Source organism: Alosa sapidissima, chromosome 14 (assembly GCF_018492685.1).
Source record: "Alosa sapidissima isolate fAloSap1 chromosome 14, fAloSap1.pri, whole genome shotgun sequence".
Lineage (NCBI taxonomy): Eukaryota > Metazoa > Chordata > Actinopteri > Clupeiformes > Clupeidae > Alosa > Alosa sapidissima.
Genome location: NC_055970.1, coordinates 3,870,468 through 3,882,934, shown reverse-complemented (window position 1 = coordinate 3,882,934; position 12,467 = coordinate 3,870,468). Strand labels below are relative to the sequence as shown.

Here is a 12,467-nt window from a genome sequence, read left to right as displayed (position 1 = left end):
TTGGTCCTGTTCCTGCTGCAGGTGTGTGTGTGTGTGTGTGTGTGTGTGTGTGGAGTCTGAGGGATTGATTGGTCCTGTTCCTGCTGCAGGTGTGTGTGTGTGTGTGGAGTCTGAGGGATTGATTGGTCCTGTTCCTGCTGCAGGTGTGTGTGTGTGTGTGGAGTCTGAGGGATTGATTGGTCCTGTTCCTGCTGCAGGTGTGTGTGTGTGTGTGTGTGTGTGTGTGGAGTCTGAGGGATTGATTGGTCCTGTTCCTGCTGCAGGTGTGTGTGTGTGTGTGTGTGTGTGGAGTCTGAGGGATTGATTGGTCCTGTTCCTGCTGCAGGTGTGTGTGTGTGTGTGTGTGTGTGTGTGTGTGTGTGGAGTCTGAGGGATTGATTGGTCCTGTTCCTGCTGCAGGTGTGTGTGTGTGTGTGTGTGTGGAGTCTGAGGGATTGATTGGTCCTGTTCCTGCTGCAGGTGTGTCCCGTCTGCTCCGCCATGCCGTGGGGTGACCCCAGCTACAAGAGTTCCAACTTCCTGCAGCACCTCCTCCACCGGCACAAGTTCTCCTACGACACGTTTGTGGTGAGTTGTTGTTGTTGTTGTTGTTTATGTTACTGGTTTAGAAACATTGTCATTTAAGTGGAGGAAGATTATATTTTTCCCCCAACAGTGAACAACATGCTCTCTTAAGAGAGTGATTTTTCACAAAACTATATGTTCTGGCAGGGTGTCTAGGTGAAAAAATGTCCGACCTTTTTAGACCTTCTCCCATTTGGAAAGAAAAATTACCCTTCAAAATACTTTTCTTGTGTAGTCTCAGCTAGTGAATGTGTTGCACTAGTGTGGCACTCAGTCAGTGTTTCTCTCCAGCCCCTACAGTGTGAAATGGATGACTTTGGGCATTTGCAAGTCTGAGCTGCCTTCTTCCTGGAGGCTGTGCCATCATTCTAAGTTCCTATCGGTTTCAGCTCATGCCTCATTTCCAAAAGCCTTTTTAGCTAACCCTCTGCTCTCTGCCATCAGAGAAGCTTTTGTTCCGCATCTCAGGACCCGGCTCTTCTGAATAGTTTAGCAAGACATAAATAATTAAGAGCCACATTTCATTTTTAGCTTCAAATACAGAGTACAGTACATTGTGTAGGATATAGTCTCTTCCTTTATTATTCTATCACTCAAGATTTTTTACTTCTGTTGTCATATGAACTCTGCCATACAGATTTAGACTTGGAGAATGTTCAATTTAGAAGAGTGTGTATTAAGTTGAGGAGAGTGAGGAGAGTATGTGTTAAGTTGAGAAAAGTGTATGTTAAGGAAAGTAGAGTGTGTTAAGTTGAGGAAAGCGTGTGTTGAGTTGAGGGGAGTGAGTGTTGAGTTGAGGTGAGTGTTGAGTTGAGGGGAGTGAGTGTATGTTAAGAAAGTAGAGTGTGTTAAGTTGAGGAAAGCGTGTGTTGAGTTGAGGAAAGCGTGTGTTGAGTTGAGGGGAGTGAGTGTTGAGTTGAGGGGAGTGAGTGTTGAGTTGAGGGGAGCGAGTGTTGAGTTGAGGGGAGCGAGTGTTGAGTTGACGGGAGCGAGTGTTGAGTTGAGGGGAGCGAGTGTTGAGTTGAGGGGAGTGAGTGTATGTTAAGGAAAGTAGAGTGTGTTAAGTTGAGGAAAGCGTGTGTTGAGGGGAGTGAGTGTTGATGTTGAGTTGAGGGGAGCGAGTGTTGAGTTGAGGGGAGCGAGTGTTGAGTTGAGGGGAGCGAGTGTTGAGTTGAGGGGAGCGAGTGTTGAGTTGAGGGGAGTGAGTGTTGAGTTGAGGAGGGTGTAACAGCTGACTGGTTGACCTCTGACCTCTTGTGCATCCACAGGATTACAGTATTGACGAGGAAGCCGCACTGCAGGCAGCCCTGGCCGAGTGTTATGTTGAGGAGAATGGGTGTTAAGTTTAGGAAGGTGTGTGTTAAGCTGAGGAGAGTGAGGTGAGTGTGTGTTAAGTTGAAAGAGTATTAAGTTGAGGAGAGATAGTGTTAAGTTAAGGAGAGCCTAGTGTTAAGTTGAGGAGAGCTAGTGTTAAGTTGAGGAGGGTGTAACAGCTGACTGTCTGACCTCTGACCTCTTGTGCATTCACAGGACTACAGTATTGACGAGGAGGCCGCACTGCAAGCAGCCCTGGCCCTTTCGCTTGCAGAGAACTGACCCTGCGGGCCTCTGGCATCCCCACGTCAACATGGCCTGTCAACATGGCCGCCCCTCTTCACATCAGCACCGCTGGACAAATCCTTCTCTTCTTCTTCCTCCTCCGCCACTCTCTCTCTCTCTCTCTCTCTCTCTCTCTCTCTCTCTCTCTCTCTCTCTCTCTCTCTCTCTCTCTCTCTCTCTCTCTCTCTCTCTCTCTCTCTCTCTCTCTCTCTCTCTCTCTATCTCTCTCTCTCTCTCTCTCTCTCTCTATCTATCGCTCTTTCTCTGTCTTACTTATTGGGTGGAGACTTACACAACTTATGGAGTTATACTCAATGCAGTCATGCTGCAACCCCCTCTGAAACTTATGGGTGTTTTGGCGCCCCCTTGTGGTGAGTGTACAGCCACTGACCCACCCCCCCCCCGCCCCTCCTTGCCCTCCACCCCAGCAGTTTCATGAACAAGTGTCAAGGCATAGACCCAGACCTCATCACCCTCATGCTTCACAATGGGAGGTGCTCCTGGATATCAACCCCTGTGTGTGTGTGTGTGTGTGTGTGTGTGTGTGTGTGAGAGTGTGTGTGTGTGAGTGTGTGTGAGTGTGTGTGAGTGTGTGAGTGTGTGTGTGCGTGTGCGTGTGCGTGTGTGTGTGTGTGTGTGTGTGTGTGTGCGTGTGTGTGTGTGTGTGTGTGTGTGTGTGTGTGATGATGAAGTGAGATTAGGGTGAGTCACAACCATTGCTGCAAATATAGCATGAGGACTGAAGTTCCTGTTCTTGACTTTAATGGAAAAAAAAAAAAAAAACATCCATTTGTGCCACGCGTGTGCAAAACCAACCCTGTTCTCCTCTTCTTCCATCATGTTCCCCTTTTCGCTTGTTTTCTCTCTCTGCTCTAGATTTCATGTAGACAGGCGGCACAATATCTGTTGAAGCTGAAGTAGAAGCTGAGAGAGTGCTGGTCTGAAGTTGTGCGGTTGATGGATCAGGATCTGGCATTTTGATTATTTTTTTTTTTGTTCTTTGTGTTGTTTTATGTCACCCAGCCATTTATCACAAGACATTGTGAGTGTTGAAGCTCACATTTACAGCTCACGATCATTGGAAACAAATTAGCACCATGGCAACAGACTCATTTTCATCGGACTGTTCTACCATGTCAGGATTTGACTTTTTTTTCCTCTTTTGCTGCCGTAAGCCACGGCATGCTGTAGATAGTGATCAGCTTCCCTGTTCAGAGAGTGTGGAAGCTAACGGCACCAGGCACAACCAATAGAGCACAGATCGTGATGATCGACATGATCACCTCCAGCTGTGATCACATCATACAGCATCCCAAAAGCAACCAATGGATCGTCCCCACCTCCTCTGTCACCCACAGTTTTCTAATCCACATCCTTGTGAATACTTGCACTTGTCACTGTTTTTACTACATGAACCAAGTGTCTAGTATCATTCTTATTTTCTAGTTTACTAACAGAATTCTAGTACTTGCATTGAATCTTCACTTCTGCTGTTACCTGGTTAACTTGCTACAATAATATTTTTTACAAAGCATCAGATAAAGATAAAAAAGTATATATTTTTGGAAAACATTTCAGTTTAAAAAATGGTGCACTAATAACAAGAGCGTAAAAATCATGTCTTTAACCACTTGGGGATGTGTTGGTTTCACCTTTTTATGTACCCTTTGAAGGGAAGTCTGACTGCCACACAGGTGTAAGACAGGTAGTGGCACTGTTGGAGTGTGCATGGCCACATTGCGCCACAAGAGGTCAGCGTTGGTCCAGATATTAGTCTGCAGGTGCTGCAAGGCTGCTTTGAGCTCAGTGTCATGCGCTGTTTGATGTTTGTGTTCATTTACTTTGTCCTACTTTCTTAATCAAGAGCCTGCATGTGTAGTGGCCAGACTCAGTTCTGTAAGTCAATCGCATGCACAGTGTCCTCATTGAGCTCTGCAAAGGAAGTGAAAGGGTCTTTTGAATTAAGCGCTTGGTGGTTGTATATAAGTGAACATAAGCATTTGTATATTGATCTTTTTGCTGCTTAAGTCTACAGTTTAGATGTCTGATGGATGATGTAACATGTGGTATTGGCAAAATAAACCTGGGTGTTGTATTTTGGTAAGTGGCTTGAGATGTAAGAGTCGAGAAAGGGGGTTTCAGTGTTTTGTGACTCAAGAAACAGACACACTCTGAATATCTTTGATAATGTATGCCGTCTTGACTTCAACAGGTTGTTGAGATTAAAACTTTCCCTGTTACTTGGCAGATATGAGACGTCTTACTTCACTGCACAGGATCTTAAGTTTGATCAACATATGTGTGCGTTTGAAAGCAGGACTTTTGGCAACAGGATGTGTGTGTTAGTTATCAGGTGTGTGTCAGTTGTAGTCATTGCTGTTAAAAGAGGGATGAATGTACTCTGCGGCAGTCTCTAAGGCCTCTCACCTTCACCTGTCCACATCCTTTAACCACTTCTGAACCTGTCACTTTAAAGCATTGTGAGCTGTTTGTGAAATTTCTGGAAAGCACAGTAATGAAAGTGTGTCTGTGTCTGTCTGTGTCTGTGTCTGTGTCTGTGTCCATGTCTGTGTGTATGAGAGGTAGAGAAAGTGGTTGGAATATCGGTTTGCTTTTATGACTTACTGTATGCCTCTTATGTTGTGAATGATTTGGGGACCTTTTGAAAGGGCTGTACCTGTTTGCTTACATGCATATGATATATACACATATACTATATATAAGCTGTTTTGTTGAGTCTCGTCATGTGCGACTGAAACGACGTACAATTGGTATCTACTTTGATCACTTATGTGATCGTGGTCCTAGTAAGGTGCGTCCACCCTGATCTGGCCACCTCCACAGTCTGGAGCTGGACACCATCCTAGCCACAAATTTCATTATGGTCTTAAAGCTTAAAGGATGTTGTCCAGTGACAGTTTTGGGTACCTCTTTTTTTTCAGAGGGAATAGTAATAATAACAGAATTTGTTTAAAAAAAATGTAGTTCCGAATGTTTTCTAAACATTTAGTTTGAAAACAGACAAATAGAAACACTTTTCAGTGATGTGGGTTTCCAGGGATGGTCTACTATCTTCCACTGGTTGGCGATAGCAGTGGAGATGTTTCATGATCATCTCAAAAAGGACTAGTAGGACATTTGTTTCCCTGTGTTCACTCAAGCAGAGAGAGGGAATGTGTGTGTATGTATGACAATGGATTTGAACGTGTTTGTCCAGTGATTTTGTTTTCATGTAGATTGAAGGTGAAATCTTTGTGAGACATCAGACAAATGTTTTGGGTCATTGCAAGATACGTTGTATCTGCATATGGTTGTTTTCCTTAGGCAATCTGAAAGAAATTGAGTATTTTGGAATGGTAATTAAAAAAGAATTAAGAGGAAATATAATGCTGAATATAGAGGTGTCTTAACATGTACATGTTTTTATTGTTGAGGGGAAAAGTGGTGATCAGTATTGTGACATTTATTCAAGTCTCAAGTCAGATGGGGGAACTGAACCGTTTAAGCATTAAATTGATATCGATAAACAGTATTTAAATGTTACATGGTGTCCCAACTTCACAATGGCTTAAAATGATGGTCAGGTTTTGATTTTGCCCACATTAAAAAGTTATAATTTTCCCATTTCATTGAAAAAATCATCCATTTTATCTGAGTAATGTTGTATTCCTATTATATTTTAAGTGATATTCATGTGCACCGCGGTAGCATAAAATGAAAACTTTTGATATTGTAATTCATGCTTTTACAATATGTTTTTTTGGAAAAATGTCCCAATGTGTGCATTTATTTTTTATTTTTTGCTCTTATTGTGTTCTAACAATCATGAATATTGTTCACTGCAAACCATTGGTATGTTATTCATTTTATGAGCATGCTGAACTCCAAATGGAATTTTCTGGAAAAGGCATCATAATTTCTATTTTAGATAGGGACACACCTGCATGGCACCAGAGTACATTTGGGATACTTTAGCCTGAAAAGACAGCCCTGGGTTTGTTAAACTCAAAGCCATGATGTCATTCACGGCAGTCCGGCGTTAGGTCTGTGATGTCCCGGCCATTGCTGTCAAACAAAGCAGCCTGACCTTCCTCACCAGTTCTCTGTGCCATGGCTGAAGGCTGTGTGGGGGTGAGGATGATGATGATGCTGATGATGATGATGTCTTTTGGTAAAAAGTTTATGGGGCCCTTGAGTTTCACTGGCAATGCTACAGCAAGTTGCCTGTTTCTAACAACCCCTGTGGCTGATGCGGACCTGTGTGTGTATGCGTGTGTGTATGCGTGTGTGTATGTGTGTGTGTTGAGCTCCATGTGATTATGCATCAATAAGTAATAATGGTAATAACAGTAATAGCAATGAGGACTGATGCTGAAATGATTCTGATATGAACAATAATGTGGATTTTTGAAGTTGTAACGCTGTTTGAGGTTTAATAAGATACTTTACTGATGTATTTGTAGCAGATTTTTTTCCTTCAATAAAAACACTGACGCATCCCAACCTATTCAAATGTGTTTTTCTAATTGGTTTTAATCAACCATTATTTCTGAAAAGAAAAAAAACATCTCTGTATAACCCATCATCCATTTTTTTAATTATTATCATTCTCTTCCATTCAATTTATTTCATAAAGAGTTTATGAGAAAATGGTATTTTCTTTGAGGTTATTAACAGTCTGTCCATGGACTCCATTTAAATGCAGACAAAAAAGCATTTATTTCACTGGACAACATGTAATTGGCTTGTGAGTAAAGCAATAAAGCAGAAGATTATGGAAATGTTTATTTCTCAAGTTTACACACAGATCGGTTTCAAATAACTAAATCATCAGTTTAGCCTAACATTTTGTCACGATGCACGTTAACTTGATTAACCTGCCGGACTGTATTTGGGTCATTGTAAGTGACAGGGGCCTTTCATGTGCTGTGTGTGTACTGGAGGAGGGAGACAGATGTGTGAGGTTTAGTACTCTCTGGCTGGAGTGAGGCTTAATTACCAGCGCTGAATAGGGCCCTTACAATCGCCTCTAGTGGGAGTCTTCTTTTCAGAGGAGAATGGGGGCACCTAAGCCCCGCCGTGGATCCAATGGGGCCCGTAAACAATTGCCGTTGCTGGGGTGACCCACGTCTTTGGAGGTGCCGGGCACTGGAAGGCACCAGGGCTCTCGCGGGGGGGACACACAACACTGCAGCGCCGGGGTGACCAGCGCCAGTGGGGAAAGCATGCAGGCTTCTCCCAACCTGCCACAACAGTCAAGACCAGCACCTGCAGCGATGCTCCCCCATTGGAGAACTCACAACGTGACAAATGCCAAGGACTGAAGAACAACGTAGGAGGTGGGGAGGGAAGGAGGCCTTGGCTGGGTTTGTGTGTGTGTGTGTGTGTGTCGGTGTGTGTGTTGAGAGGAGAGGGGTTCATGTTGACAGCATTGCCCCCACCCCCTTTTGTGGCCACACTGGCTCTGCTCTCCCGGCACTGCTGTGCTCCAGGGCTGCTCACTCAGACATGGTGGGTTCTAAAGGGCTCAGTGAAGTTTGTGTTTTTCCTCAACCGTCACTTCCCAGCACCTCCATTTGGTTTATACCCTGTGTAGAAGACTACTGCATAGATGCACACTGAGACAGACAGGCAGGAGAGCAGGCCTAGCGAGCTGAAAGCAGGTGTTGGCAGAGCCCAGGTCAGAGCTGGGGTGGCTGCTGAAAGGACGTTTGGGCGTCTCAGCCACTCCACCATATCCCCAAGAGCTCAATTACCAGTTGTTACAAGGTGTGAAGGGTGCCCTCTCTGACCTTCAGTGCGGGGAGAACAGCCTTTATTTGGGTTCTCAAGGTGTTCTAGTGTATACATACGTGTTTGAAAGGCCTTTCAGAGAGCTTAAAAAGCTTAGTACGTCTAGAGAGCTCTATTCATGCTTTTAACGATTTCCTCCCACCCTCCACCCCCCCAGCCATAAAAGTGGCAACAGGGAGATGTCGCTAATTTCAGTGGCAGCACCACTGACCATTGTGATGATTTGCTAGAGTTCAGCCAAGTGAAACGGACAGAGTGTGAAATTAGTAACAATGTTGGTCAGTGATTAGTCAGTAGTGTAGTCAGTAGTCTGTGATAACATTCATTTCTTGTACAATTATTGTATTCATTTAGCTGATGCTCTTATCCAAATCGACTGACAATAAGGGATAACATTCAGGCTACCGTGCAATAGGAGACGTTAGTGTAACAATAAACACTACCTTTGCAATCAATACAAAAAAAAGAAATGACAGTGAAGACTGTGGAGCAAAATCACTTACGAGCCCTCAGGCATCCTTAACCCTGTTCTCCCCCATCTAATGAGCAGGAATGTCTGTGTGTGTGTGTGTGTGTATGTGTGTGTAAAAGTGCAGGACATTCAGTCCAGCGTTCTGGAGGGTCACCTCCCCACCGCCAGCGCATTCTAGCACATTCTCTCCCCTCTTGTGTCCCGGTCCTCTCAGATCCCATTCATCCCGACCCCATCCCCATCCCCAGCGACGCTGACCAGGGCCTGGGAACCACGGAGCTGACAGGCCTTTCTCATCGCTGTCATGGACGCTTGGCCAGTGTGTGGACACACTGAAACCTTCAGACGTGGGGAGAGCAAGAAGGTGAGGAGAGGGAAGGACACTTCTCAAGCTGATGAGCTCTCTGGTGAAGTAATTCTCAAATGTCTTGGCAGCTACGAGAGTGTGTATGAGCATGTCTGCAGTTTGTGACTTATTTTAGATAATACATTGTTCAAATGCATCGGATTAAAGCCAACGGTTCTGTAATCAAGGGACGCAGGGACTCTCATGAAAATAATCAGAGATTATGAATGAGATGCTATGCTGTGAACTACTCTGACCCTCACCCATCCTTCCACCCCCTGGACAGAGATTATGAATGAGATCCTATGCTGTGAACTACTCTGACCCACACCCACCCTCACCCCCTGGACAGTTTTTGAACATCTTCCTGTCTACACCAGCCCACATTTACCGGTATATGTCATTAAGTCTTAAGTATCTCATGTCATCATGTGCCATCTTTTTGTTCTGTTAAATCAAAGAAGTGCCAGTCAAGGTAGCAGACAGTTTTCTGTCATGTAACTTAATGAAAACAGACAGCAGCCATATTGTGAAAGTGAACAACAATAATGTGGTCAACAGACTAAAGGAGTGGTATGACTTTAGAGTGCTGCTTTGGGGGTTAAAGTGAAAGTGTTTCGGGTGTCATGGTGCAGACTGCACAAGCCAGCGCTGTACATCTGTACATCCCAACTGGACATGCCATTTGACCTTTGGGGTGAAAGGTCAGGACTTGGAAAGCAAACGGAGCAGGCCAGCAGGAACCTGCCGCCACCGCTGCCGCCTCAGAGCAAATCAAGCCGACAGCGGTGTTGTGTGGAAAATAGGGCGGGGACAGCGGATGATTGGAAGCAGCCTCTAAATGTTAGCGAGCTGTGCACCTGTTCCCCCCGGCCCGAGTTTCCACAACAAGTGGACGGATATAACCACCCCACACCCGCCCGCTACCCCCACCTTCGGGCGCATAGTGTTGAGGTTTGGGTAACAAGTGCAGCGCATACCACTCATACGCCGTGTGTCAGCAAGCGGCCAGCTCTCCATATTTATATGCGGCTTCCACACTCACTGTGGAAAATATTTCACAAATCTGAATCAGCACAAGGCTACCCGGAGGTCGTCCATTAAAATACTCCCCCCAACTCCCACCCCACACATGCATGCTCCCAAACCAGATAGCATCCGCTGGAAAGCACTAAAAATAGGCCCAACTTTGTCTTTGCGGGTCCTAAAAGTGGTAACTGGAGGTAGTAGTGAGATGCCGCTACGCAATAGAGCAGAGGACAATCTTTTTATAAACAGGTTATGCCGTATTTATAGGCCCCATACATTGTATTAATATCCCAGAAATGGCCATGTCAGTTATCCACTTTAGCCTGAACCTATTGATTATTTTTACATTTACAGTATGCTTTGGTTACATTGCTAAGGCGATAAACAGACGCTCCCAGTAGACCTATTGGCCAGTGTGCTGGGAAAACATCAACTTTGACCTACTGGTTGAGCATGAATCTTAAGAATACTTAAGAATACTACTACAAAGATGTTGTGTTTGTATACTTGACAGGTATTACCGGTATTAAAATACAAATTGGCATCTACTCCTTCCACATTCTTTGGCAGGTGAAATGAAATAACATGCCTAAACATAATTAATAATCAATAATGGAATGGAATAGTTTGAACTTGAGTAATTATCCAATTTTAAGTAAAGTAAGTTTGAAGTTTAAAGGCAAGTGTTTCCAAAAATCTTGATGATGGTTTAATTTAATAACTTACTAAAGAGACAAGATCTCAGTTATTAATGCGACAAATGTCAGTAATAACTGGTTCTTACATTTTGTAAGGGTAAATGAGTATTCTCCACGCAAAAAATATCTGTTCCTATGACCAGAGGCGCACCTTGTCAACAGGCAAGGCAGGCAACTGCTTGGAGCCCGAGCCGCTAGGGGCCCCCCGAGACCTGGTCTCAGCGCGTTTGCCGGTGGGACAAGCGAGAATTTCGTCCATAGAGATTGAATGATTGAGTCATTTTGCGTGCTCCTGTCCAGTTGTACAAACAGTGCATGTATGCTATGGCCTTATAAACAGAGGATCTGTGTTCAAAAGAGTTCAAAGAATCCGTACATATTTAGGCTACTGTGGTAAACGTCAATCGAGGGTGCAAAGTGATGACAGCTTAACATTGGAGTTTGGCATTGACTGAGAGATTGTGTTTTTGGACATAGCTGCATAGGGGTTATATCTCTGGGAAGAGATATCTCATATACACTTTTAAACTACATTCTGGACTGGCTACTTGTATGTAAGGATTATGAATGTGTGAACATGCAAATGAAATTAAAAACAATATTTTGAAGACATAATCAATGATATTTTGAGATCTGGTTGACCAACCCTATGCAGTTTCATGCAACCTTATCCAGCCAAAGCTACTGATTTCAGATCTTTCCTCATCACATACCAAACCATTCACAAACTAAGTGTGACAGTGACCAGTGGAGAACCCTGTGACCCACCAGGCAGTGATTTCCCCTCGGGGATTTCACGGGCATCTCGTCCAGCTATCAATGTGTTTTTGGAAGAATGATGGCCAGGCAATGTGGAAGAAATCCCCAGCAGCTGGGAGAAGGGAGGGGGCGTCTCGTTTGGAGATGGCCTGGCCAGCTCTGTGGCTATATGGTTTTTCCCGGCCGGAAAACAGATCACAGGTGTTCTCTGTGGAAACAGAGAGAGAGGGAGGGACTCTACAAGCTCGGATGGGGGTCGAGGGCAGGGAGTGGATGGTGCAAGAGGCAAGAGGGTTGGATGAGTAAGGCGTTGGCAGGGTGGTGGTGGTGGTGGTGGTGGTGGTGGTGGGGCATTGGAAACTCTCTTGGTTCCACTTGCCCGTTCCAGGAGTCGAAGAGGGAAAGGAATTGGAAGTCCCGCTGCCAGTTAAAGCTGGGGGGCTTTAGGCCCCTGCCCCAGCGCCTGCCGCTTAGTCAGAAATAGCCCCCCGGACCCTATTTCTGACCCGTCGGCTGCAGTGTTGGGCAGTGGGCACATGCCAATCTCGCCCTGGCTACAGGGTATTTATAGCACCAAGGGCTTCTTTTGTGGAGTCACAGGGGCTATAGTTAGGAGGTGCGGCGTCAGCTGATGGAGACGTCACGGAGCTCGCTCGGCTTGGAGACGAGGTCAAGATCACATCTGAGAGTGGAGGGGCGTCCCGCACCGCACCCTCTCTCTGTCTAAATGCTGGCGAACGCGCACCTAGCCCACTTCAATGCACACACCATGATGCTGACTGTCTGTTGTCCTGTTGGGTCGCTTTGTGTTGCCTCTGTGGGCGGAAAAAAATTGCACTACGCATACAGTAACAACTGCCCATTGTCAACTAGCGTGTAGGCCCCATTACAATGTAAGCTACATTGTAATGTGCTAATTTACCATTTCCATGCTAATCCTGCTCACTGAAGACATTACGTAATATATCTACTTCTAGTGAATATGTTTGATAACAAGTTGCTGATTTGTTGAGCCCTGTTGAGCAGGAGCTGGCCTATTGACTGTGTGTGTGTGTGTGTGTATGTGTGTGCATCTGTGTGTGTGTGCATCTGTGTGTGTGTGTGTGTGTGTGTGTGTGTGTGTGTGGTGGGGGCTTCTAGTCTGTGGTATGGCATTAGGGGTAAGTTTAGTCTGTCAGAAAGGTGAAGGATGGCCACGGGAGGCTCC

The 12,467-nt window shown here is 45.1% G+C and overlaps 1 protein-coding gene across 2 annotated transcripts in view; it reads left to right on the top strand.

Moving 5' to 3' along the window:
- The window catches only part of LOC121681844 (E3 ubiquitin-protein ligase RNF166), a 33,049-nt gene extending 26,383 nt beyond the window's left edge, over positions 1–6,666 (top strand). Inside the window, exons 5-7 of one of the 2 annotated variants that reach the window (XM_042061790.1) lie at positions 460–567; positions 1,833–1,943; positions 2,095–6,666. In XM_042061790.1, coding sequence (XP_041917724.1) covers positions 460–567; positions 1,833–1,907 — 183 coding nt within the window. In that variant the 3' untranslated portion in view covers positions 1,908–1,943; positions 2,095–6,666. The remainder of the gene's footprint in view (positions 1–459; positions 568–1,832; positions 1,944–2,094) is intronic. The other variant, XM_042061791.1, reaches the window with a different exon arrangement.
- The last annotated feature ends 5,801 nt before the right edge of the window (positions 6,667–12,467 follow it).